The sequence below is a fragment of the Petaurus breviceps genome, unplaced genomic scaffold (genome assembly GCF_028583685.1).
Source record: "Petaurus breviceps papuanus isolate PSGF00001 unplaced genomic scaffold, PetGlider_PUasm1.0 229, whole genome shotgun sequence".
Lineage (NCBI taxonomy): Eukaryota > Metazoa > Chordata > Mammalia > Diprotodontia > Petauridae > Petaurus > Petaurus breviceps.
The window spans coordinates 2,759,876-2,786,609 of NW_027185903.1; the positions used below are offsets into that span (position 1 = coordinate 2,759,876).

The 26,734-nt window shown below is 37.6% G+C and overlaps 2 protein-coding genes across 14 annotated transcripts in view; one reads left to right on the top strand and one right to left on the bottom strand.

Moving 5' to 3' along the window:
- The window catches only part of DCUN1D3 (defective in cullin neddylation 1 domain containing 3), a 34,557-nt gene extending 15,921 nt beyond the window's left edge, over positions 1-18,636 (bottom strand). Inside the window, exons 1-2 of one of the 5 annotated variants that reach the window (XM_069096077.1) lie at positions 18,483-18,636; positions 10,377-10,511 (exon numbers count right to left, since the gene is read on the bottom strand). The gene's annotated coding sequence lies outside the window, so the exon portion shown is untranslated. Of the gene's footprint in view, positions 1-10,376; positions 10,512-18,093; positions 18,213-18,365 lie in introns of those variants that run through there. The other 4 variants (XM_069096079.1, XM_069096078.1, XM_069096080.1 and 1 more) reach the window with 4 other exon arrangements.
- A 184-nt stretch (positions 18,637-18,820) lies between these two features.
- The window catches only part of LYRM1 (LYR motif containing 1), a 31,923-nt gene continuing 24,009 nt past the window's right edge, over positions 18,821-26,734 (top strand). For 2 of the 9 annotated variants that reach the window (XM_069096088.1, XM_069096087.1), the window contains exon 1: positions 19,019-19,147. Coding sequence is in view for 2 of the 9 variants with exons in the window: in XM_069096092.1 (XP_068952193.1) it covers positions 18,992-19,147 (156 nt within the window). In the remaining 7 variants the exon portion in view is untranslated. Of the gene's footprint in view, positions 18,843-18,979; positions 19,161-26,734 lie in introns of those variants that run through there. The other 7 variants (XM_069096091.1, XM_069096092.1, XM_069096083.1 and 4 more) reach the window with 7 other exon arrangements.

Consider the following 26,734-nt stretch of genomic DNA (forward strand, 5'->3'; position numbering starts at 1 on the left):
AAGGGCCACATATTTTATGTTGACTCACACTGGAAATTTTTTTCCACTTCACTAGAGATCTGGACAATTTTGCTTGACACTTTCCTAAACTCAAATTTTGTATATAATATATACACATTAAAAAAGACTGGAAATTTCAGGCTGACAATTTATTTTTCTGTCTTTCTGCTTTATTCTTTTGAGCTACAATAATAGCACGTACATTTTTTTTAGGTTTGCAAAAGCACTTCACAAATATTAATCCATTTGATCTTCACAATAAACCTAGGAAGTAACTGGTACTATCATTATCCCCATTTTTACAGATGAAGAAATTGAGGTAGAATTTGCCCACCTTCACACACTAGTGTTTGATGCTGGATTTGAATTCAGATCTTCCATACTCCAGGTCCAGTGCTCTATACACTGAAGCACCTGACTACACAGTTGACAGTGGGTAGTTATTTCCACTAACTGCTTACAATTACAGAGTCATCTTGGATACATAATATGGACAAAAAAACAAGCTGCACTGAAATATATAGTGGCCATCATACTTTTTCAACTTGCAGCTATAGAGGAGCTTACAGTTCCTTTTTGCTCTACCTGAGGTTCTGCAATTAGGATTAAACTGTACCAAGAGTAAACAACTAATTTCCAGAGCTCCTTAACCAGCATATAGATACCAGCTACTCTAAAGATCTATTATAGTTGATTAGTGCTCAAACACTCAATTACTATGTAAATTATTCACTTTTCAATCACCTTTAAAAGGATATAGAATATTCAGCAGCTTACGGACTGAACAACATCTAGCTGAAAGTTAGGTTTTTGCTTCTGAGGAAAACAGGACACAAAGGAAACTATGGAAATAGCTAACAGACTACAGAAGGAACTCAATATAAAGATTACAAAGGGCTGACTTTAGTTGAATTAAAGCATACATAAGCCCTCAAATGCCTAATGATATGGCTTCTAGAACCATACTTCCTCTAAAGAGCTATCAGTTACATTATTAAATATCCTTTTTTTCCCCCTAAAATAAAGAAAAAGGCCTAATCCATTAAACCACACTTATCAATGTTTTTCTAGAGTCATCATGACTAATTACTGAGAAAATAGGAAGGATGGAAAGATGAAGGATAGGACCTCTGACACTCAAAATAAAAACTGTTCTTAACCAGCCTCCCTTTAAAATCCTCCAAAAAGGTAGGCTCTCACCTACTTATTATATCTTATTTCACTTTAATCGCTTTCGCTCACTTTCCATTCCTATAAAACTGATATTCTGGCTATTCTCTGTATTCCCTCACCTTTCCACAAGTCGTCCATCCCCTATGACTGGAATGCACACCTTCCTCATTTGTGCCTCAGAGTTCCTAGCTTCCTTCAAAACACAGGTTTAATGCCACCTCCCTACATAAGGCTCTTTTAGATTAGCCCTTTTTCATTCTCTCAAACTGTTAATACTCACTTGAAATTACTTTGTATTTACTTACTGTATAAACATTCTATCTCCCCAAGTGGAAAGCAAACTTCTTGAGGTGAAAGGCTATTTATTTTCGTTTTTGTATAGTAGGAATTTAACAAATATTTGTCGAATTTAAATGGTTTCTAACTGTCCCTACCATGTGCTAAATGTTTCAAACCAAAGCTTCTATCTCAGCCTGCCTCTGACGAAAGACCTTAAAATAATTAGATATATATGAGCGCATACCTTTATAGACATATATACCTCCCTCCATACACAAACAACCACAGGAAAACTTTGTGGATCCCCTGCTTTATGTGCATGTGTGTGACTATGCATACATGTCCACAAAAGGATCAAATATCCTTCCTGCCACAGGTTCAATGAACAACAGACTTACCTTGTGGCTTAGTATCAGGGGGCAGCAAGCTCTGGTCCATGAGATAGATTTAGTCCAAATAGCATTTCCAGAGGGCCTATGATATGACCACAAAAGCCAATACCCGAGCCAGATCCAAGGATCCAAGGTTAAAGTGAGGGACATTTGAAAATATTCATTAGGGTAGTCAGGGTACTAGCTTAAACTGTATGTATAACTTCTTTTCTTTAAAAGGGCTCAAAGGACCATACAGACATCCCACTTAAGACTTACATTTTATGTAAGAGACTAACATTTATTTTGAAAAGATCTTGTGGGGATACTCCTAAAGGCTCTACTGAGAAAGGAAGATGGATACCAAGGGAGTCATTTTACACAGTGGGGAGGCCTTAAGCCCAAAAAAAGATATGCTTTCTAAAATCACCTAATCTAGGAATTTGAAGGGATACCACAGGCCACCTAATCTCAGACATACCTAAATAAGTATACCTTCTACAACAAAACTGACAAGTCATCTTCCAGCAGTGGGCAACTCTATAAAGGATGGACTAGAAAAATGTTGAGGCAGGAAAACCAATTGGGAGGCTGATGCAATCTTCTGGGAGAAGGGTAATGAGGGCCTAATCTAGGTGATGGCTATGTGAGTAGAAAGGAGTAGTCTGCTGTGAAGGTAGAAATAGCAAGTTTTGTCAACTAACTGGTTACACAGGATTAAGGAGAATGAAGAGTCAAGGATAACATCTGGAAAAATGGGTGGTACCTTAGAAACAGGAAGTTCAAGAGAGGAGATTAGGGTGGAAAGATACTATATTCTGTTTTAGACATGTTGAGGATGAGGTGTCTGAGTACATGTGCATGTGTGCTCATGTGAACACATGCTTACATGTACCTACGTACGTACATGTACACATACACACACACAATTCTATCCAGTGACTAGAGCATACTTCTGCCCTCAACTTGTGATGTTTCCTAAACTTTTTGTCTATTTTCTTTCACTCTAAGTAGTCTGTAATACATTCTGATGACGATATTACTTCTATTTCTGCTTCTATCTTCACAAAAGTGCTCTCCACCATGCTTTCCACCTGATTCATAAATTATCCCACATGAATATAGCTTCTTAATATACAATGCTATATACAATGCAGTTCCTTGCCCCCTCCCCCTCCTTTTACCTTTTTTGCTTCTGTTGACTAAGTTATACCCTTCCAGAGTCATATTTCAGTCATGGGTATCATTTTAATAAGTACCAGTGACACAAAAAAAGGTCAATTTCATACAGCAACTTAGTGTAGAATTAAAACTAACACCCAAGGTCTTAGGACTCACAACTGACTCAATGACAGATTTATCTTAGCAAATATAGAACTAATTCGGTCAAAGAGAAGAAATATACTCCCTAAAGTATAGCCTGGTCATTACTTAAGTGAAGTGGTACCAGACAGTACTTCTCCATGGTAGAGTTACTCTAAACCAGAAGAATAACAAAATTACTAACTTAACAGGGTCCTTTCCTCATTTCAATTTTTAAGCTAGACCTCAATGAAATATATTGATAACATCGTTTATTCTTATAGGTACCTACTTCACAACTCCCAGCATCTTTATATTTCCAGGTTAGAACTCGGTGTCAACTTTTAGTTTTACTGAAGTCTTTAAAAAAAGGAAGTCATAAAAGAATATATATTACACCAATTGAAACATAGTACTTTTATCTAAGGTGTGTCCTATGAAACTGATCTATTTCTCGCCTCAATTATTTAATTTTAAGTCCTATTCAAGGATATTGAAGACAATGGTATCAAACACATTTGATTATCCTAGCTTTAGTGGAAAACATTTCTATTAGTTTTCAACTTGAGACCAAGAATTTTAGATTCTGTTTTATGACACTTATTCTTTTAAATTTTTCATTATATTATTAGACCTTGGGATAGAATAACATAGCTTAAAATATGCAGGTAATTATACTGGAATAGTCCTTCCTCGCCCCACACCCCCCCGCCCCATAAGAATGTCTTTTAATTAATTAAAGTTATGGTGGTTGTTTATAAGGTGTGTGTGTGTGTGTGTGTGTGTAAAACAAAATTTGAATGGACTGTAACCAATTTCCATATTTATTTTCCCATTCTGACTTATATTAACAGTCACTGGTGGTCTGCCATCTAGTGGCAGTTGTAATAATTGGGTTTTTTTAGAACTTTCCCCAAACAGGTAAGCCTTACTTCAAGAAAAACCAATATTACAAGCCCAACTTAGTCGTAATATAAAATTATACGACTCACCAAATATCACTCTCATCACTTAAGCGGTTTTTAAAAATTATTAATCTATGAAAAGTTTTGAAAGAAGCGTTGCATAAAGGAGGCAGAAAAATTTTTAACTGAAATGGTGAGTCAGTATTTACTGACAATGAATCAGAAATGAGGATGAGGCATTAGTCAAGCTTAGACCCAATAAAGAGATATTAGAAGACACCTCCCCCAAATTATTTGCAGAGCTAGAAGTCAATGGATAGAGAACAATGGTTAGTTTCACTGAACATTTTTCTTCTTTTTTATTCTTTATATGGGATGGCTCCCTGGGAGAGAGTGAGAACTATACAGTGGAAAAATGTAGGTGATGTGAAAACAAAAGACAGCAATAAAAACAATCTTAGAGCATTTCTGAAATTTTCTAACTCAAGGGGATGAAGAATTCCACTTACAAAATTTATGTCATTTTCTTGGAAAGTCTCTTGCTTAAAGCAAGGTACTATCATCACTACTATATTAGCCACACCTACTCTTTTCATCTAAAAATAAGCAGCAGAGACATAGCTTATACATGAGTAGAATAGTAGTCATGCTAGCGTTACTGCATATGCTTAGAAGTCCAAGGGGAGAGGTTCCCCAAGGACATGATATCCACATTTACTGCTTAAACTTACTCCAAAAGTCTAATTTATATTGAAACTTTGGCCTTCATACTACTTTCAGAGAAGGACAAAGAAAAGCTAAAGAAATTTCTTCTCAGCCTATTGTCCTGGAATCTACCCTTAAATATTAATAACTTTTTAGCATTCAGATTATTCTTTAACTTATCAGTTCCTAAGGTAATATGAAAATACTACATTTATAAATTCTCTCTCCCCTATAATCTTTAGTTAAAACTAGGAAAATATTCATTCTCTCTTCTCTACATGAGCTACATGGTCTTCTTGTTGTAACTCAATGTTCCTGCCCTTTAAAGGCCTAACAGCTTTACCTCCTCACCCCCTTTTAGTGCTGAGCAAGATCCCAAAATGTTCATTTGAGGTAAGATTATATTAAACAACAAAATGAGAGCTTCAGAAGTTTCGGCAGGCATGGGGATGGGGAAGGAGAGAGAAGAAAAGGGGGAGGGTTCAAAGAAAATGTGAATGGCCCTCTGGTAGTGAATAGCATTCTCTTTGCCCCTATAAATGAGTCACATGTTTAATGCATTTGAAGATGAGGCACAAGAACAGTTAGATTATTATGGGGACTGCTTTGTTTTAATAAAAGATTTAAAGTGTTAAAAGTTGTCTGATGAAAGCAAAGTTAATGATAAGCACAGAATGTATTATTCTTCTAATATTCAATCTTCTGCTTGTATGCTATTTCATAAAACCCATTTGATGATAAAGTGGCTTTTAACTTGGACTGAAACATGTATCTTGTCAAGAAAGATAAAATGAACTGACTGTCATAGCTCTAGCTCTTCTAAGCAAGACCAAGAAGTGAAGACAAATGACCTGAAATGATGGCTTAGGGAAACCTGGAAGTAAAGTTGTAATTCAGGGACAAGATATCCAAGTAGAACTAAACATTTAGCAGGAAAATACAAAGAAACTTTTCCCTTGGAGGACCTACAGGCCAATACTGTCTGCCTGTGCTTTGAGCATCTTTTGAGCAGCTCAAAAAGCCAGCTATAGTTCCCCAACCCTAACCCTAGTTAAGGATTCAGATAGAGAACATGTGCAACTTTTCTACTCATGTAGGACATTTTATAAATATCATTTCCAGTTTTAGGCTATAAGTGAAAAGGAAAAAAAACAGACAAAATTAGAAACTTACTTTAACACAATACATTGAAGATTACAAGTTGAAGTGCTTGGGAAAACTAGGAGGTGGAAGGGAGAAAACAGACTAGATGACTTCTCCAAGAAGCACAAAACAGTGAAAGATTATTTAAACATGATCACCTTCTACTGATTTAAAAAGAAGTCCCCTTATTCGATACTAAATGAAATCAAACTGATCTCTCATACATATATGTTTGAATAGTGGACAGTCGATAATCCTAGACAAATGAAACTGCAGTGGTACTTTACAAAGTGGAAAAAGTAACACACCTATTTTTAAGGCTATTCAAAGAAGTAACTTTGAAACTATGATTCACTTTTAGGAGCTAAATTAGTTTTAAAACAAAAACTATTAACAAATAATAAACTGAAGTATCTCTGGATCTCTAACAGAAATTTCTGATTAACAAACCTTCATACTAAAGCAAGAACCAAAAAGAAACACTGAGAAGCAGGTAATGACTCTTCCTGGGATGTTAAACACTGTGAAGAAACAAGATAGGAAGGTTCAACACAGATCAGTCCTAAGACTGAAGTGAAAAGAAGGGATTGGGCCAATTTACCTTTAAGTTCCCTTCGAGCTCTAAATTCTATTCCCCTTTTAAAAAACAAAACAAAAACCACCACCAAACTAAAACTTTAAAAACAAAAACCTAGAAATGAAAATTCTTTCATCAATTTTTCCCCATAAAGTTCTGACTTGCTTTTTAAAATGAATGGCATCTATGATTCCATTATAAAAGTAGAAACAAAGCATGTGGCACATTTATTCCCTAGGTACATAAATATTTCTTTCACATGCAAAAAGGCAATCATGATGTCTTTAAAATAAATGCCATTTTTATTAAATTTTTTAAAACAAATTTTAATGAGCATAATTGAGAAGGAAAATGTGATATTCTTGGACTTAATACCTATAGAAAGCTTGCTAGCTGTCCAGACCACAGGGTCATAACCAAGGCACCACTGCTTATACCCAATGGCCTCTTATCCTCTGTGCAGGCCAACTCTCTAGAAGCTAAACAAACATCCTCATGAGTTACTAGTTTTGCAAAACCAAACTTATAAAATGGCAATTGTCACATTCCCCACAGTGGATAATTCATCCATTCTTGACAGCACTGACCTCACTCACATATGAACTAGAAAAGAACAACTTAATCAGCAAGTGCCACACTGAAGTGATCCAGCAATTCTAGTCTTACCTGAAATTTCCAGCTAAATAAAAGTAACAGAATTTGTTTCGACTGAAGAAGCTAACATCTTCAGAGCTGGCTAGAGCTCAAGAAGTACACAATTCAAATAGAAATGTAAACAAAATTAGAAATGCAAATTAGATCTTTAATTCTGCATTAACAGAGCTTTGATCAAGAGATCCTTATATACCCATTCCCAATATTTCAGGAAACTTCTTAGCAGAATAGTTGACCTAAATGTCAGATGACACTTATGTGAGATGACAAATCATTAATTTTCAAACTTTAACACACAAGGTATAGACCACAATCTTGAAATATATGACAGTTTCTCATTAAAAGATCATGTCTAGATGTGATATTAAACAAAACAGAAGGATAAAATTTTGGATTGTGTTACTGATAAGGTGTAACAGAGGCTAAAATAAAAACTTGGTTCTTTTTAAAACTAATCTAAAGAAAGACAACTACCACAATAAGAGTAGTAGTAAGAGAAGAGAGCCGTGAACTACTTTTTAGTAAACTACATTTTTGTTACAAAAAAAATGATTAGCCCTACAGCCTTTCCTGCTGAGTTAACTATGGAATGAGACTTGCTGAAAAAAGGTCAATAAACAAATACACATAGTGAAAGTATAAAATCTGCAAAAAATGTTGAAGGAGTAACAGTAATTAATGCTTCAATTAGCAAGCATATTTTCCATCTGGAAGCAGTTTTCTTGACTTCTGTAATTCAGCTGAGATTCTGGTTTTTAATCTCAGGGTTAACTAAAAAAGAAACCTTTTCCCACAACAATCTTTTATCAGTTCAACTACTGCTCATGTTTGCACCTCCTCTAAAGTTTTGGGCTATAAGAAATACAGTAGGAAATAAAAAGTAATATTAAATAGAATGAGCTTCAGTGTCCTTGGGAGTAGCATAATGAGGGGCAACATGCCAGCCTGTATTGATCCTTGACTCTTCTAGGATCCTCAAAAACTCTGAATTAGGCTCATGATTGCTAGCTGCATGTTCCCTTCTTGCCATGAGCAATTTTTTTTTTGGGGGGGGGGGCGCCCTAGACTTGTGATTTCACTGGTGTAATGAATGAGAAAACCACCTATACTAAGGCAGATTGACATCTGCTCTACAACTTAGAATCTTTGAGAGTTGCCTAGGGCACTAAGAGGTTAAGGACATAGCCCAGGACCATACAGCCAGTAGGAAGCAGGGGCTGGACTTGAACTCAGTTCTTCTTGACTCTGAAGCTGGCTCAGTGATGCCACAGTGCCTCTCTGACAGGTAGCCACTACACTAAAGGGTGAAGGACAATAGTGACAAAGGGAAGTTCTGCTGCAATGAAAAAGTTGCAAAAACAACCTGGAACAGCACAGATTTTAATAAATATCTCCACAATCATAGGACCTAGTGTTAGTTATTAATTTTAGTAACCTATTTACTGACATTCCTTCCAAGAATGCAAAGAAAAGCATAAAGTTTGGGTCAATTTGGGTTGGTTTAGGCAACAATATTCCATACATTCTGGAACTTTCCTTCTATTAGTCATCATGAAAAAGATTAAGTGTTTACTTGGATGTGTCTCTATATCACGTGCATTAAACTAATCATACAGCTCTATCTCACGTGGCACTTTACAATATAAAGTTGACTCACAATAATCATGAATTATTAAGTATTCATATTTATATAGTGTATTAAAGTTTACAAAACATTTTCTTCACAAAAACTTGTGAGAGAGGTGGTTACCATTCACACTTTACAGAAGAGAAAACTGGGGCTCAGAGAGGTTAAATGACTTGACAATGGTCACTCAGTAAGTAGCAGAAACAGAATTCATACCTGAGTTTTTTGATTCTAAGGCCAGGGCTCATTCTACCACACCAGGCCATGGGTCAAAATGTTTCTGTCCTCTAGGAGTATATATTAATGAGCTAACTTTATATGAAAGCAAACCTGTCCCTTTCAGAAACAGAAAACAACCTGTCCCTTTCAAAGAAAAAAAAAAAAACTCTGTCCTCTAGGAGTATATATTAATGAGCTAACTTTATATGGAAGGAAACCTGTCCCTTTCAAAAACAGAAAACAACCTGTCCCTTTCAAAGAAAAAAAAAACTCTGTCCTCTAGGAGTATATATTAATGAGCTAACTTCATATGGAAGCAAACCTGTCCCTTTCAACTTACTTGGAGCCAAGTTCTTAACTTTCTCTAAGAGGGAGTAACAATAAGGAGCTTGCCAATTGACTCATTATGAGACTGTCTGAGCAGGTAAGATTGATGTTATAGAATCTATACAGTTATCTACTCCCCAAAACATCACATAGTTGTGTCCAACTAAGTCCCCTAGATCAGTTTTCCATGTCCAGCAACCTATCTCCCAACGTCCTGTTCAAATTCTATAAGGCCTTATAATATAGGCTGTGTGTGAATTGTCCATCTCCACAAAGAACTGGAAATGCACAGTAAGTTTCAATTAGTCACTTACATACATTTAAGATACCTAGATAGCAGGGTTTTACCTTCAAACCATTAACGACCTGAGCCCACTGGGTATACACTACTATATTATATAACTGTGAAACATGATAAAACACAAAACCAGTAGAGTACCTTATAAAAGCTGACAACTTATGATGTGTTACTGGGAACACCTCACCAAATCACTATTCAACCAAGACCCTTTCAGACTTATTTAGAAGCCAAAGTGTCTCTGAAGACACACTTCTGCCTGATACAATCTATAAAAAACAGTCTTCATGCCTCATGGTCTTCTGCCAACCCCTGCTCCTATGGGAGTTGGAGGAGGGTGGCAGACAACCTTAGAAAAGGGACAAGGAGGGGGAATACTGGTTGCAAAAGTTAGTGCAACAAGGCAAGGATTATGAGCCACCCCGTTACCCAATGCTACTGCTCCAGTCTTTGCCCTTGAATGGATTAGGGGAGAAGGCAGATCAGGAAAGAGCCTATCTAAATAAGTTTAGCTTCTGGGGCAGCAAAACAAAGAGCTAGCACCTCCTGAAGTGACACCAGGAGGTGAAGAAATAATCACATTGTGGGATACCTTCCCAACACTGATTTCAAGTTTTGATATTTGCTCTTTGGAATATGAAGCTATTCAATCTGTACCATCTGGACACTGAGCAAATTGAAACAAATCAGAGCAGATGCCCATCATGCAAATCAAATTTGAAGAATATTAAGGATATTTAAAGGATAGCTTTTTACTTCCCCTGCTCCCCACGCTACCCCCTTAAAACCTACTTACTTTACTTAGAAGCCACTTTCTTGAGTGATATTTAATCACTAATTATGGTGACTATGGCTGTCACCAGGTCAGCACATGCTGGGTGTCTGCGGCACTAGCAGGAACTCTGACTCTACTGAGCAGAACCAAGGGTACCTGTTAAAACAAAATTAAAGAGAGAAAGGGAAGTTATAACTGAGGAGTTAACTACGGTAGTCTCAGTATATATACCCATGAGCAAGTCAAGCAGTTTTGGATCTTTAAGAAACAAAAACTTCATTGTCTTAGATGCACTTCATATTTACAATAAAGCTACAAAGATATGGCAAATATTTAGTTCTCATATTCCAACAGAAAATAAGAATAGTTATATTTGTATACATATATGAGTATATGCATATTTTTAACAAGAACTAACTTCTTTCAAGGAGAGAGAAGCCAATAGCCTTTTTTTTTTACTGTTCCAAAAGGTTTGAGAATCACAGATTACTTCAATTTTTAAAATGTACTTTCCATTTAGGGCAGGTCACTTTGAACCAACAACAGTCATACCTAGTGTTAGCATCACTAAGTGCTGTAACCTAAGTTACAATTTACATTCAGAAACATTTCATTCACTAATACTTACTGACTATTGCTTCAGACTAAGTAATAGAACCAAGAAACAAAGATCTCAGAAAAATGAGATGACCTCTCCTAGCTTAAGTCCTGATTAACCAGTCAATCTTGACGATCAACCTAGTCAGCCACGAGACTAGATGTTGCCTTTCCTCCCCATGGCTCAAAGGCATTTCAAATTGTGAAAGGGGACATAGTTTGTGTTCACTTACAAGTCCTAACCTCCATACTCAGTGAAAGAACATCTACCTAAACCACCTGACGCTCCCCAGTATCAGCCATCACATCCCTCTTCCACACCACTATCTCTCAGTAACATATTTTCAGCATTCTCCCTTTCATTATTTACTGCTGACCTTAAAATCTGAGAGAAATAACAATAGGTTCTACAGGAAGAGGATTTACTAAAAAAAAATCTGCTAAATTGTAAACTCCTCATGAATAGGGATAATAAGGATAATGATAACACATTATTATATATATTTATTACATATAATATTATATATATATATATCATATATATAATGATAACACCATATGCACTTTTCTAGTCCCTTCCCAGGTCCCAACATCCAGCATTGTGTAATATATGCCTAATAAATATTTGTTGAATTGCAAAGACTGGTAACCCCTAAGTTAGGCTCTCTCCTACTATGGTTTTTGTAAAACATGCTAACTTCATCTTTTCAAAAAGACAGTACATATCTGATAAGACAATTAACTACTTGATTCAAAGGAAAACCACTTTATGGGAAAGAGAGCCCTAGAAATCAATCACTTAAACAAAGATTTGGCCTATTTCATCCAAGGAATATTATCCAGTATCATTCCTTATTACCACATTGTTCCTCTGCTTAAAAGTAGCAAAATATTACCAAATCTTAGAAAATGATTATATCAAAGGCCTAGCTCAGGGATGGGGAACCTGGGGCCTTGAGGCCACAGGTCTAGCCTATTCTTCACATCAGAGTGCACAGAGAAGCTAAATAAAACACAGCTCTGAACGACACCCGCTGCTTTAAACCTACTCTACTAACTCTACAATGTCATATGTTTCTCCATTTAGACCACATTCCCAGCTACAGATATAATTCTGATATGAGAAAGGCACTAAGAAGAGACAACCTGAGTCTCAGCATTTTAAAATAAGATTCTCTGCAGCTTTTCACTTAAGAACCTGAAATAATGCCTTAATTCCTAATTATTATAATCTAGTTGTTCATCTTCCCCAAAATTTTGTAAGTATTTGGAACATTTCTCTCCTCATTTACAACCTAAAAAATCATTCCATGGTCAGATAACTGTCTCATAGAGTGAAATAAAACATGTCCCTCTTTTATCACACTTTTTAACATATTACATGAGACCTTTACTCCCAAAACATTTATGGGAACAGATAAACTCCAAAATAAAGAATCAAAATTTAGCAAGGTAGGAATGAAAAGGAAACCAGGAACCTGGAAGAAGTTTATGGGCAAAATTTTAGTATCTATTTTTCCTTCTTCCTAAACTGTACATATAGGAACTGCAATCAACATTGTAAATGCTGTGACTCAAGGCCTGCACAGACTCAAAATGATAGGTCACATACCAACCCACTTTAGGCAAACAATGCACACCTCAGCCAAAAACATTCATTAATTGCACAAAGTTGAAAGCTATGACAACTCTGCTATCTTGACACAAAAATGATGTATCACTAGATGAGAAGGTAAAGTACACTAACAATCAGTACATACAATTAGGTGAGCTAACTAGCAGAACACAGTAGCAGTGCAGTATTAAACAATAGTGAAAAAAGTACAAGTGCTAAATACTAAATACATTAAAATGTTGTCTAGTCTCACTCATATCTGGTGCCAAGCTTGGAATGGACCTACAATAGAAAACAGCAGAATGAATGTCTAATCACAGTGGTCCTAGAGTTGAAACCTTGAAGAAAACAGATGAAATAGAAGGACAGCATTCACAGGGCTGTAAGATCAAGGTCCCTTAGGCAATGCTGCAATTCAGTCTGAAATAACATAATACGGCAAGGGTTAAGACACTGGAAACTAGTTAAAAAAGCTAAATAAGCCTAAAAGGAGAGATGGGTCATTAACACAAGTCCAAATTTTTCAAGCAATCAGAGTGGCATCTGGGTGGCAGTACATGATGGTCACAAGCACTTTACTCAGTAACACCAAAAGAGTAGCTATATGCTTCATCTCTGCAGAATAACAATGCTTGACATATTTCCTTTCAGTTAAACTCACATTTATGCACTAAAGAGGTTCCTCTCCTCCCAGTATCTTCTCCTTTAAATGCATGTGATTCCAGGCAACTCAAATTTTGGGAACTTTCAAACTACCACTTCACTACTTAAATAAATTTGGGTATAAGTCCTATTTTGTAATTAATGACTAATTAGACCAACTTGCAATTTCACTGGTATAACTGTGCTATAGATGCCCAAGAATTCCCAAGAGCAAACTTTCTCTATATCAATGTATATAAGCCCTGCAAGTTATACAGCTTAGAGCACAGAGAAACTAAGCAATTTGCTCAAATCACAGACAATATGTATCAGAGGTTGGCCTCTTCCATATTCCAAGGCAAGGTGTATCCACTCTACCACACTACCTCATAACTACTGATTAAGACATCAAGTAATCTAAGACAACCTACTTCCCTACCCCATCACTGCCTCCAAAAAAGAAAAAAAAAGTGTTCTTCCTACCTAACATTTGGGAAGAACATGAGAATTGATTGGTTCAAGTTTTGCACTTTAGAGACAGCTGTTCATATAAACATTCTGTTATGTTGCACAAAAGGCTATTTTGAACATTTTCCCGAATTTTATGGACAACTGGTACTCAGCTAGTTAGCTCAACATCAGTAAACAAATACATAGTGGTAATTGTAAGTTATCAAGACACAGGGTAACAGAAGTTACCATGTAATTACCATTGTTTCATCTGAGTTACCATGTCCTCACCTCAAAACAACAAGCAGTCAGTAAGCAATTAACTCTCCTTGCCACAGCATGTAAATCAAAAACATCAAAATCAGATTAAATTTTAAGTCATTTGATGAAATTTAAAACTATTTAATCATAACTCCAATAGTCCAGTGGCCTCAACTGCCCTGTTGGGTCTTCCATTACTTCAAGAGTTTGTTTGTTTGTTTCTGCCAGAAGGCCCCCCTGAGTTTAAGAAAAAAATCCATTGGCAACTTGGACAGAAAATCAAAACTTGGAATTAAAAATTCATGTAGATAGGTGCAAGGTTCATTTCCAAAACACAACTAAACAATTCAGATGCCATGCTTCAACATCTAATACTTTTCTCTAATTTTTTTTAACATGAAAGAAAAAAAGCCACCAGTCTCTAAACTGGCTGATGAAATTTCAACCCACAGGATATTTTCATACTTGAGTTATAATAAACCATTGAAATAAGGATGAATAGTGGAAAGCCTAACAGCCCACTGGAAAGAGCATTTTAAGTGCATCATTAGCATATAGAGTAAGTCAAAATTCTTTAACCTGGGCCAGAACCAAAAAAGCCATATCAATATAAATCCTCCATTTCTCTGAATGGCCTACTCAATGGAACAAGGAGGGGAAATGGAATTGTCTGCATGGCATTAATTGTTCACTTTTGTAATTTGCAATATAGTATGTGTATATATTCATGAGATTCAGTAAGGACTTATAATCCTGTCACCCAAGAGGTTTTCATACTTGGGACGACTGGGAGCTTCTGGCATATAATCAGTGAAACCTACCAAAATGATACTTGAAAATGGTAAACAATTTCTTAATATATGATTTCATTTTTCAAAACACTAAAAGGTTTAAATTAACATTTGTGAAATTGTATGTAACGGTACAAGTACCTAAGCAATGTTTACACTTTCCAGCATTCTACAGGGCAAGAGGCCATTTTCCCCCAGAACACTACTATTTTTTTTTTTATTGCTTGAAAGGTCCAATGAGTGAGTTACTCCTGCTACATAGGCAATCAAAATCTCTCAATTCAGACAGTTTCACAACTGATAGAAAAATTCATCATACAAGAGACAAGCTGGTAAAGAGTCTCTCTAAACCCAGCTATGCTGTTATTCTCAGGACAGACATTTAGTGGTGGGATTCTCTATTTGAAGCCTTTCAGTTTTGTAGGAAATGACATAGGTCATGCCCCTATGTCACAGCCTTTGAGAAAGCAGAAGTACCTCCACTGCAAAAGGTGTCAAGACAAGGCCTCCAGTGAAGGTATGTTTCAAAGACAAGAGATTCGTAATTCCAATTACATCCTGTACTTTAGTTCAATAAAAAGGATCATAGAAGCCTCTTTTTAATGGACTGTTATGTTAAGCCCCAAACATGAAGCTATTAGAAATTCATGATCTCCAAAGGAAAAGGTAGATGGTTAATAGTTTAATATGGCTGAGAGAATGGTATTCAAGAGGCAAGAGTCAGGGGTTCAATGATAACTAGTAATAATAGCTGCTAACTCTTCAAGTCCTACAAAGTTCTTTACATATATTATCTCATTTGTTCTCACAGCAAGTACAGTAGCTGCTACAGGTATTATTAACCCCATTTTACAGATGGGCTCAAAGGAGTTAAATAAATTGTCCAGAAGGATACAACTAGAAAGTATAGCAGGCAGGACTCTAACCTTGGTGATCTTGACTCCAAGTCCCACACACTATACCATGTTAGCTTTCTAGTTCAAGTTCCAAACTAGGCAATTAACTTTGCTCTACTACTGACAGTTTGGACCCCAGCACAGGTGCTTCATCTCCTAAAAGATCTCCTTTAGTCAGTGGTATGCTGGTAAATGTTTAACCACCAGTTCTCTGGGGGGAAAAAATGTATTCACAACACATTGTTAAATTTAATCTGCATTACTAACATTTTCTCCAGCATTTTCTCAAGTCTAGACAATCAACAAAACAATAAATCAAGCCCTGATTTTATCATTTGCCAATATCTGAGGTGTAAATACTATTACACTGAGTCCCAGCTTGCTCCAGCACACCTCTGCCTTTAATCCAGCAGAATGCCAAAAGATGAGTGCTGCCTAGGTATTATGTCCTTCAGTCACAAAAGTGACCAGGCAAGAATATGAGACTGTCAAAACCAAACCAATCTCACTACAAAAAAAAGCCAATCCTTGGAGCACCAATCCTCTTAATGACAAATCAGTAGTGTCATCTTCCTAACACAAAACAGTATGTATTACTTGGTGAAATACAATTACAGAATTATAAAGTAGCTGTCAACAAGGATTCCTATACTAGGAAGCATATAGATTTTTCATAATTTAAAACAGCAGATTCTATATAAAAACCTAACTTAAGAAAAAGACTATATAAATTAACATCCCACTGAATTTTAATTATGAAAAATAGAAGACTCATCAGCTACAGAAAACCAAGTTGACTACTACCTCTAACTTAGCCCTCATCACAGGATCAATTTCTGATCAACAGTACAAAAGAAAAATTTAATTAAAATTTTAAAAGCCTGTTTGAATAATGATGAAGTATAATAGAAATAGAAAAGAACCTGTCAGTTCACTATCTTGACTGTTTATTTTATCCAGACTATTAAACAAAACAATGAAACACAAAAATTATAGCTACAAAAAAAACTTTGTGACTTGATTTGGGGGTAGGATCCAGTTAGTGTCTGGGTGACTACCATTATTATTTTATAAAATGACATTGTTAGCCTGCTACCAGTGGTCAACCTCTTTCAAATTTGATGTTTAGCCTTTGATTTTCATCACTCAGAATTGCAAGCTTTTGTGCCAGCGGTCAGAGGCTCTGTCACACTGGGAGCATCACTCAGTGCCTAATTGCTTCGTCAAGGAAGACATTAAATACACATACATGTAGATTTAAAAATATATATGGTGTCCAAGCCCCATAACAGAAGCATGTAGTTAATGAATAAATGTTTCAATCAAAAACTAGCAAGAAGTTTGGAGATAAATTCATAAAGTCTTACAAAAATGCAGTTCATATTTCTAGATGAATAAAATGTTAAGTGTCAAAATTGGAATTTTTATATAGTTGAAGCTAGCACCTGGCTCCAAAATAAAAGTAATGGTCTGTGAAGGCACTACATCCTCATTTACTTTCTCTTTAATACAGTAAGATACCAACAGAAGTCTTCTTTACAACTATTTTTTATTTTCACATTAGTTACTGCTTTCCCTCTCCAAAACAAAACCAAACAGATTTAAGATTAGCTATGTACACATCTAAATAAATAAAATGAAAAAAAAATCAGCATATGCGCTTATGTGCCTTAAAAATCTTGTGTGTCAAACACACAAAATGAAAATAATAAAGAGCTGTTGTCCAATTGTGGAAATAAAAAAGTAATATGGGGTTTTCTGCTCTCTGAAGTGCATCATCAAGTGTGGGTGGAGAGAAAGAGAATCTAGAATTAGAAGAACACTAAATCATTCTAGAAGTAATTGACAAGGTGTAAATTCCTCATACACAAAGTATTTGGGGCAAACCTTGACTACTAGGCTAGGATGCCATTTAAATTCTTGTAAGGGATAAGGGATCACCCTAACTCTGAAACCTTAAGGTCAGATTTTTTTCAAATGAATAAGTATTCATTATGATCTGAAGCAATTAGGCACTGAATGATGCTCCCAGGGTGAGAGCCTATGACCGTTGGTACAAAGCTTGCAGTTCTGAATAATTAAAATCAAAAGCTAAACATCAAATTTGAAAAAGACTTACCACTGGCACCAGGCTAACAATGTCATTTTATAAAATAATAATGATAGTAGTCACCCAGACACGTTAGCTAGGATCATGGGATCATAGTGGAAAAGAATGGGAATGGAAAAAAAAAAAAAAAGGCCAACATAACAATATTTGTCACCACATCTCATTTCCTACACAGGATATAGGCAAAGGCTCCAGCCCCATTACCCTAGGCACAGATGCTTATCATTTTACTGCAAAGGTGCTGAGAGGCCTTCGGGTCCAAGCTCCTTAACACTAGGAACAGTTTATGAATAGAGTTGGGAGGTGGGGAGGAGGTCGAGACTGGAGAATTCATCCACCCCCACCCCCACTGAGGCACAGACCCCAATGCTCTTACCTGGGGCACATTATCCCAGTAGTTCCAGTTCCCTGACACACACCCAACCCCAAATGGTCCCGTCCCCCTTTCCCCATCCCCCCACCCCCGCCCAAAGCCTTAGGGTGGGGGCTGGTGGGGGTGGTCAGGAGAAGGGGGATGAGTAAAAGGTAAGTTTCCCGAGCACCAGGTGACTAGGCACAAGGCTCTCCTTACAGCCACCTCCAGGGTGAACAGTTCGGACCAGTCGTCGACCCATTTCCCCCCCATAACCGCCCCCCCCTCAGCTTTACCTCACTACTCCCCCTCCTCACTCCACCCAACTCACAGCTGCTCCTGTAGATCCTCTAGCCCAGCCAGCCAAACCCTTTCTGGAAACGACGGCAGCCCGGAAGGTCCAAACCACCTACCATCTCCGCTCGCGTTCCAGTTCCCTACACCACCGCCGCCGCCTCCTCCTCTTCCAACACCGCAGCCGCCTCCTCCTCATCTGCAACACCACCAGCGGCGGTCGCCCGGAGGCCCCGCCTCCTCCATCTCCTCCTGCATCATCACTTCCGGTAACCCCGCAGCTCTGGGAGGGAGGGCCAAGGGAGAGGGAGGGCGGACTGCGGAGTGACGCACGCAGAAACGTGCGAAGCCGTCGCCAAGTAAGGGCAATGACCCGACCTTCTCACCTCCCCCCCCTCCACCCCACTCCCGGGGAGGCGGGGAGGAGGAAATCGTCTGGGCGGAATTGGGCCGAACCACACAGTGTGGTTAGGTAGGAGGTGAGGGCAGACTGGAGATGAGTACTGGGAGAAAGAGAAAGAAAGGGGGGGGGGGGGTGAAGATATTGACCGTATTTTTAGCGGATACGCCGAAACGTAAATTTCGCGGCGGGTTTAAGTCTGAGATTCAAGCTTTCTCTTGTCTATGAATGATGCTCCCCACCTATGTTTCCTCAGGTGGTTCGGTCCGACCTGGCCTACAGGGCCAGACCCGGGAGCGTCCCCGTCTGCTCCTCCGGACTCCCGACACTTTCTCCTCTTCTCCTTCGCACTGTGGGTGGTGGGGCTGGCGTGATAGATACAGTGTGAGTGTAAGAGGTGAAGATGGTTTACTCTGGGCGTTGAAGAGCGCGGTTGGCTCGCTAGGGTTGCAGGCTGGGAGTGGGGAGGGAGCCGTGGCTTGGTGCGGCGTTGCTAGGATACGTGGTGGTGTGTCCTGCCCCTCCCCCTAAACCCCTCGTGGCCTGTGGGCTCGGGCTCACCTAGTCGCCGCCGCCATTTCCCCGGGGTCTTTTACCTGTGTTAATTTAATCCAACCAACCCCCCCTTGTGAGGGTGGGGGTGGGGGTGGGGAGGCGGGGGTATCTCATCCAGGGGTCAGACCTCCAATTATCTTCCTCGCTTTTCTCGTAGATGCTGGACGTTAGGTTATAGGGACCCTTAAAAGAAGTGACGTGAGCGGCCGCTCTGGGGAGGGATCGTTGTGCTGTATTTTCCCTCTTGAAGAATGCGTTTCTATGCGGGCAGTTATGGGAGCTGGGAGGAGGGGGAACTCGAGGGAGGGGATGACCAAGTACTAGAAGGAAATGGGACACTGGAGGGATAACTGGGGCGGTGGACACTCAGGAATGGTTTAGGGAGCGAGTCGCACTGGAGCAGGGTCTTGTGGGGAGAGAAGGAATTGAGCTGGGTGGATGCTGGGAATGCATCCCAATAGTGTTGAATTTGGATAGTACCGTTTAAGTTATGCTTTCCCGGAGTTGCAGGCCACTGGGGGTGGAGAGGTCAGCAGGATACACTCACAAGCATATTGCAAGATTGGGAGTTATGTTAAGTCTCCAAAGTCGCGTCCGAGACTCCTCGTGACCCTCTGGGTTTTTCTTGGTTTTCTTGCCACTTCCTTCTCTAGCTTATTTTCTAGAAGAAGAAACTGAGGTAAACAGGATGAAGTGACTCGCCCAGGGGCCACTTGGCTAATAAGTGTCTGAGGCTGGATTTGAACTCGGGTCTTCCGGACTCCAGATGCAGCGCTTAGTTTCAATGAAAGAAGCAAAATAAATGCTTTAAGCTCCGGGTGGGGTTGTGAAGGTCACACCTAAGTTGAACCTTGTTGGGAGAGGGAATTGTACTGAATGAAGAATGGGAGTGCATCCCAATTGTGTGGAATGTGGAAAGTACTGTCTCATTCTTGCCCTCTGGGAGCTTACAGATGGGAAGCAGGGAGGGCAGCAAAATAGTCTTATAAGTATGTTACAAGATTGCGGGTGGAGGACCGGGAATGAAAGATTCAGACAGTGTTTTAGACTAGGTGTGAGTTTGTGAAGGTCACACCCGAGTTGAACCTTGAAGGAAGAGGGAAAAAGAATTCAGCTGGCTGGAGAATTACAATTGTGTGGAATTTGGAAAGTACAATCTGTCTCCAAAGGCAGGTCAAGTAGACCAGCACAGGATAAGTATCCAGCACCTGCGCCATGCTAAGTGCTGGGAATACAAAGGAAAGAAAAAAAAGCAGCCCATAAGGGGGCGGCTAGGTGGCCCAGTGAATAGAGCATCGACACTAGAGTCAGGAGGACCTGACTTCAAATTCGGTCTGTGACACTTAACACTGGCCGTGTGACCCTGGACAAGTCACTTCACCCCAATTGCCCAGCCTTCCTCCCTCCAAAAAAGCAAAAAAAAAAAAAAAAAGTTGAGTAAAGTTTTATCTGGGACTTTAAAGAAGCCAGGGAAACCAGGAGAGGAGATGAGAAGGGAAAACATTCCAGGGTTGGGGGACAGCCAGTGAAAATGCACAGAATCAGGAGTATCTTGTGTCTAAGTAAGTGTAAGAAGGCCACTGTCACTAGATCAGAGTATATGAAAAGTTGACTCCAGTAGTGAGACTTGTGCATTAGGAAGATACATTTTTATTAGCTTCTGTTGGAAGGGGAAGAATGGGAAAGGAAGGAAGATTGCAAGTTGGAAGAACAACAAGAGGCTATTAAAATAGTGTGGCAGAATGCTCGAATTGAACAATTAAATTCAGACTCATAGCCCATGAGAACAGCGTTGCCCTGTTAGTACCACCTGCGACAACACATGAGAATCCAGGAAAGACAATATGGTGCTTCCTGGGGGTCAGTAGCAGGGATAATCAGGTGGTGATTTATGGTCAGTTGGTATGTGGACGTCCTTGTCATCGTGTGGCAGACAGAACTCACTTAAAATGCATTTAGTGAATCAAACATGTTTGGAATTTATAAGCTAATTTGAGGAATCTATTTGAAATGACAGAAATTGTATAATGCCTTAGCTGTATTAGAAAGTTGAGTTGAGTGCTAAAAAAGTCCCAAGTCTATCTAGTAATGTAACTAAAGACTTGTCAGTTTCACACTTACCTTTGCTAGACAAATCATTGCAAATGAAGCAATTATATTAGTGTTCCTACTTCTCATCTATGTTTCCTAGATTTCACAGGACTTTCTTATTTGACCAGTATTAATTATATGCTGTTTATTCACAATGCATTTCTTTAGTTCTAAAGTGAATGGATTTAATCTTTAACTTTGACCTAGCTTTCTTTGGTTGGTGGCTAGTTTTCAAACCTGACTGCTGCTTTTTCTTTCCATTATGGAAAATAACTATTCCATTTATTTTGAATCTGGGACTTAGGTTCTGTTTTCATTTAAATTTCTCTCCATGGGAAGATCAGCTACCGTCATGGTTACAGTAACCTGATTGGAGAACTCCCCAGTACATGCATAGGTGTGTGTAGTAGAGAAATCCGTAACATTTGAAACTGATACATTTATTTGCAGTGGTTGAGATGTATCTTTTGAGAAAATTCCCAGATAATAATATTCCCATTCCTATTTCATATTTGAGAATTGTTGTAAAGGACTTATGTCTTTTTTTTAAAATTTGAAGTAGAAAAGCAAACAAGAGGGTTTTTTTTTACAGTTTTCCCAACATTTGCACCTTCCATTTACCTATTGCATATCCAGACATACTCTTACATAACAATAATCGTGGTATATGTTATGCTTTTCCCATTATTTGTACAGCAAGTATACAAGATGAAATTTCTCTTTTTAGTTTATAATCAAGGTCTGTTTGCAGCTTTTAGTAAAAAGTCCAGTCCCAAAGGTAGGAGAGAGAGAGGGGAAGTAGAGGTGGTGCAGATTAACAAAATTTACTGCTTTTTCTTTCTTTTTTTTTTTTAAAGCAGTTGGGGTTAAGTAACTTGCCCAAGGTTACAAGGCCAGTTATTCTGTGTGGGTGTTAAGTATCTGAGGCCTGAACAGGGTCCTTCACTCAGGGCCTCTGTGCTCTTACTCTCTGCACCACCTAGCCGCCCCCTCACTGCTTTTTCTGTGCACATATTTGTGAATGTGTGTGTGCTCCTGCTCATAACACCTAAGGACTGAAATTAATGTGATCTCTCTGTTCACCAGAAAGAAGGGAGGACCATAAATGAAAATAAAAGGAATAAACAAAGATGAATGGGGAGGAAGAGATAAAGATAAAAATAGGCTGTATGGTGATAGATTTGGTTTTGGCAGGCAGTATAATATTTCCAGTAAGGGAGCTGTGGTATGTAGATAAGCTGGGTGTCCAACTGAGAGTTATTTACTCACACTGAAGAACAATAGAATTCTACTGTATGGATATTATTAGTGATCAGAGAAAAACAGCCTTGGGATAGCTTGGTAACACCTCCTAACAAATTCACTAGCAAGCAACAGATATCTCTTGCCCTTATCAGGAGTTAGAGAACCCTCAGATAAAGAGGAGTTGCCTAGTTTAACTAGCAGATACTTCCAGCAATTCCTTAAAATTGTGAAGAAAATGAGGAAGTGAGACACAGGGAGTCATCAGTAAAGTTTTCAATTTCTTTCTTCGACTTCTTTAATATTTGAATTTGTGAAGATTTACAGAATGCTTAAAACTCAACACAATTACCCTTAAATCTTGCAGTGCTATAAGATAACCACAAAGCTCAAAAGAATATCTTCCAAAAGAAGTGTATTCAAATCACACTTTTCTATGTGGTATGCATTTATATTTGGTTCTAAATAATGCATATTATATAATGATAAAAACATTTTATCTTTAGGATTTATGTTTAGTTTAAATCGGCCAGCAATACTTTACCTAAGCACAGAAAGACACGTACTGCTAGTTATAGTATAGTTAACTTGATATATAAGGCCTTCTAATGAAAATTCTTAAAACAATACAGTTATTAGTGACTATTAGTCACTATTAGTGACTTTAAAATTTTGAAAAATGCATTTCTGAGTTTTCCTGATACTATCTATTTAAGGCATTTCAGTACAAAAGAGCCAAAAAAAACTAGGAATATATCAGGGTACAAAGACCCCTAAAAATTGCTCTTACATAGTTTTGGAGCCCTTCCCTGGCCTTAGTTGTTAATCCTTATTCCTTTTTGCTCAAAATATCATGTGTAAACTTACCTGTTTTGCATCATATGCCTCAGTAGAATGTAAATTTCTTGAGGGCAGGGACTTTTTATCCTTTTATCTTTTAAATCTTATTGCCTTAACCACATAGGTGCTTAATAAATGAGGGTGGTTTTTTGTTTTGGGGGGATTAGATAAGTTTTCATGGTGGAGTTCACACTATTTTCAGAATATTCAAAACCCTTTAGAACAAATTAGATAGAAATTTGACTACATGGTAGTTTTGTCATAAATTGTTAGGGAAGAAAAATCTCATCTTGAAAAGAGCTCCCTAATCTTTCATTTATAATTGTGAAGCTGCTTCTTAATTTTGTTTTGTCTAATGTACTATCAGAGAATCACCTTTTTACTCATCTGGACTTATGAAGCAATGAATTACCCTTTTATTGTGATTGCCTTTGACTTTTTTGATTTCTTGGTAGTAACATGTAACAGTTTCTCCACTGGATAGAAAAGCCTTAAGAGAGCTTTGTGCTTGTAATTCTGGCATTCCAGAGACCAAAGTCATGTTTCTGTAAACCTCATCATTTGGAGGAATTTTTCCTCTCTGTACTCAGGACCAAGATATTCAAGCCAACAGACTTTTATTTATTTAATTTTTGGCATTTAAATTTTTTTGTTATTCTGAACTTAATAAACACGAACATTTTTTAGTACAGAAAAAGACGTTCATATATATGAATCCCCAAATATGACACACAGCTTTTTTCTTAAGTGTGTAATCAATTCAGTACATTAGTTTAAAAACTGTTCTTTTTGCTTCTCTCTGCATGTCTATTTTCTATTCCTTTAAAAAAGTTTAATTGACACCATTCTTTTCTTGGGACTCAGTAACATTAGCCCTTTTCCGTTCATGTCAAATAAGTATAATCAAGTAAAACAAATCTACACATTGGCAGTATCTGAAAATATACATGATATATTACACTTTTAGCCCATTATATCTGTGTCAAGAGGTGGGAAGCATAATCTATTACTAGTCTTTGGGAGTCCTGGTTTAGTTGTTGTGATCAAAGTTATTAAGTCTTTTGAAGTTATTTTTCCTTAGGATATTGTGGTCATTGTGTAATTGTTCTCTGGAGGTAGCTGTTGGCACAGTGATAAAGACCTGGGCCTGGAATCAAGTACCAAAGTTCAAGTGTGGTGTCAGATACTTAGTTGTGTAACCCTGGCCAAGTCATTTAACCTCTGTGTGCCTTAGTTTCCTTACCTGTAAAATGGAGATAATAATAGCACCTACCTCACAGGGTTGTTGGTGGGGATCAAATGAGATCATATTTGCAAAAGCACTTAGCACAGTGTCTGGCACAAAGTGAGTGCTGTATAGATGTTATTCCCCTCTTCTTCCTAGATTCTGTTTTACTAAATGTTCCATCAGTTCATACAAGTCTAACCAGGTTTCTCTGAATCCGTTCTTTTGTCATTTCTTATGGCACACGAATATCTTAATACTTTCTTCTATCATAATTTGTTTAGCAGTTCCCCCATTAATGGGCATCCGCCCCTTAGTTTCCAATTCATTGCTGCAACAAATAGGTAATTAAAACAATCTTTGCAGCAAGTTTCTCTGCTAAAGTTCTCATACTTGCTAGGGAAGAAAAATCTCATCTTGAAAAGAGCTCCCTAATCTTTCATTTATAATTGTGAAGCTGCTTCTTAATTTTGTTTTGTCTAATGTACTATCAGAGAATCACCTTTTTTACTCATCCGGACTTATGACATACTATATAAGAATGTTTCAGAATTATAAGAATTAAGAGCCATTCCCTCAGTTGATACATTGTGTAAGAATGTGAACAGGCCTTTCTCCAGAGAAGAAACTCTTGTATTTCTCCTTGGGTCTTATATAAAAACACTCCAAGTCAGTAGTATTTAGAGAAATGTAAATTCAAGCAATTCTTAGATTCCACTTCACACCCATCAGATTGACAAAGATGACCAAAAACAAAATTGAGTTCTTGCAAGAGTACGGTTACATTGATAGATTGATGATGGAGCTTTTAATTGGTCCAACCATTCTGGAAAGCAATTTAGAATTATACTCAAGAAGTTTCTGGGTCAGCAGTATCATTTGTTAGGCCTCTACCCAAAGAGATCAAAGAAAGAGAAAAAGATTCTTTATATGCAAACATTTTTATAGCAGCTCTTTGTGGTGTCAAAACACTAGAAACTGGAGAGGTTAGGTGAATTGAAGAAATTGTGGTATGTGAAGGTAGTAGAATATTCTTGTGCTATACGAAATGAAAAAACATTTTTTAGAAAGACCTGGAAAGACTTCTATGTCATCTTTGCCAATCTGATGAATATGAGTTGGAACATGAGAGTTTTTTTAAATTTGCATCTCATACTGGTGATTAGGAAATTTTTTTCATATGACTTGATAGCTTGGATTTGAACATTTTATCTATTAGAGAATCACTCTTGTTCTTATTATTGATGTAGATATATAGACTTGATGTTCATGATATATAGAAAACTGATATATATCATATCAACATATATTTGTTATAGATATACCAATATAGCAATTCTCTTTTTATCATGGATATTAGACCTTTGTCAGAAAATCTTACTGCAAAAAGTTTTCCCAGTTAACTGTTTTCTGATTCTGATTGTACTGATTTTGTTCATGGAAAAGTTTTTCAATTTGATGTAATCTAAATTTTCCGTTTTATGTCTTGTAATCCTCTGTATCCTTTGTTTGGTCAACAACTCTTCTCTCTCTCTCATATATATATATATATATATATATATATATATATATATATACATATATATGTAGATGCATAACCTAGACCAAAAAGGTCACGCCGTAAAAAAATTAGAGTAGCTCTAGCTACTCATATTTTTTTATGGTGCGACCTTTTTGGCTTATTTGTGGTACGTGCTGTGAGATGTTGGTTTAAACCTAATTTCTGCAAGGCAGTTTTCCAGTTTTTGCTGAACATTGTGTTCTTATCACCCTGGGATTTGGGATCTTGGGTTTATTGGACACTATGCAACTGTGTTCATTTGCTTCTAGATCTTGTGTACCCAAGCTGTTTCACTGATCCACTTTTCTATTTTTTTTTTTACTGAGTAGTTTTGATGTCTTCTGCTTTGTAATATGGTTTGAAATCTGGTATTGCTAGCCCCCCCCCTTCCTTCCCACTTTTTAAAAATAATTTATTTTCTATGACATTCTTGACTTGTTCCTCTAGGTACTGAATC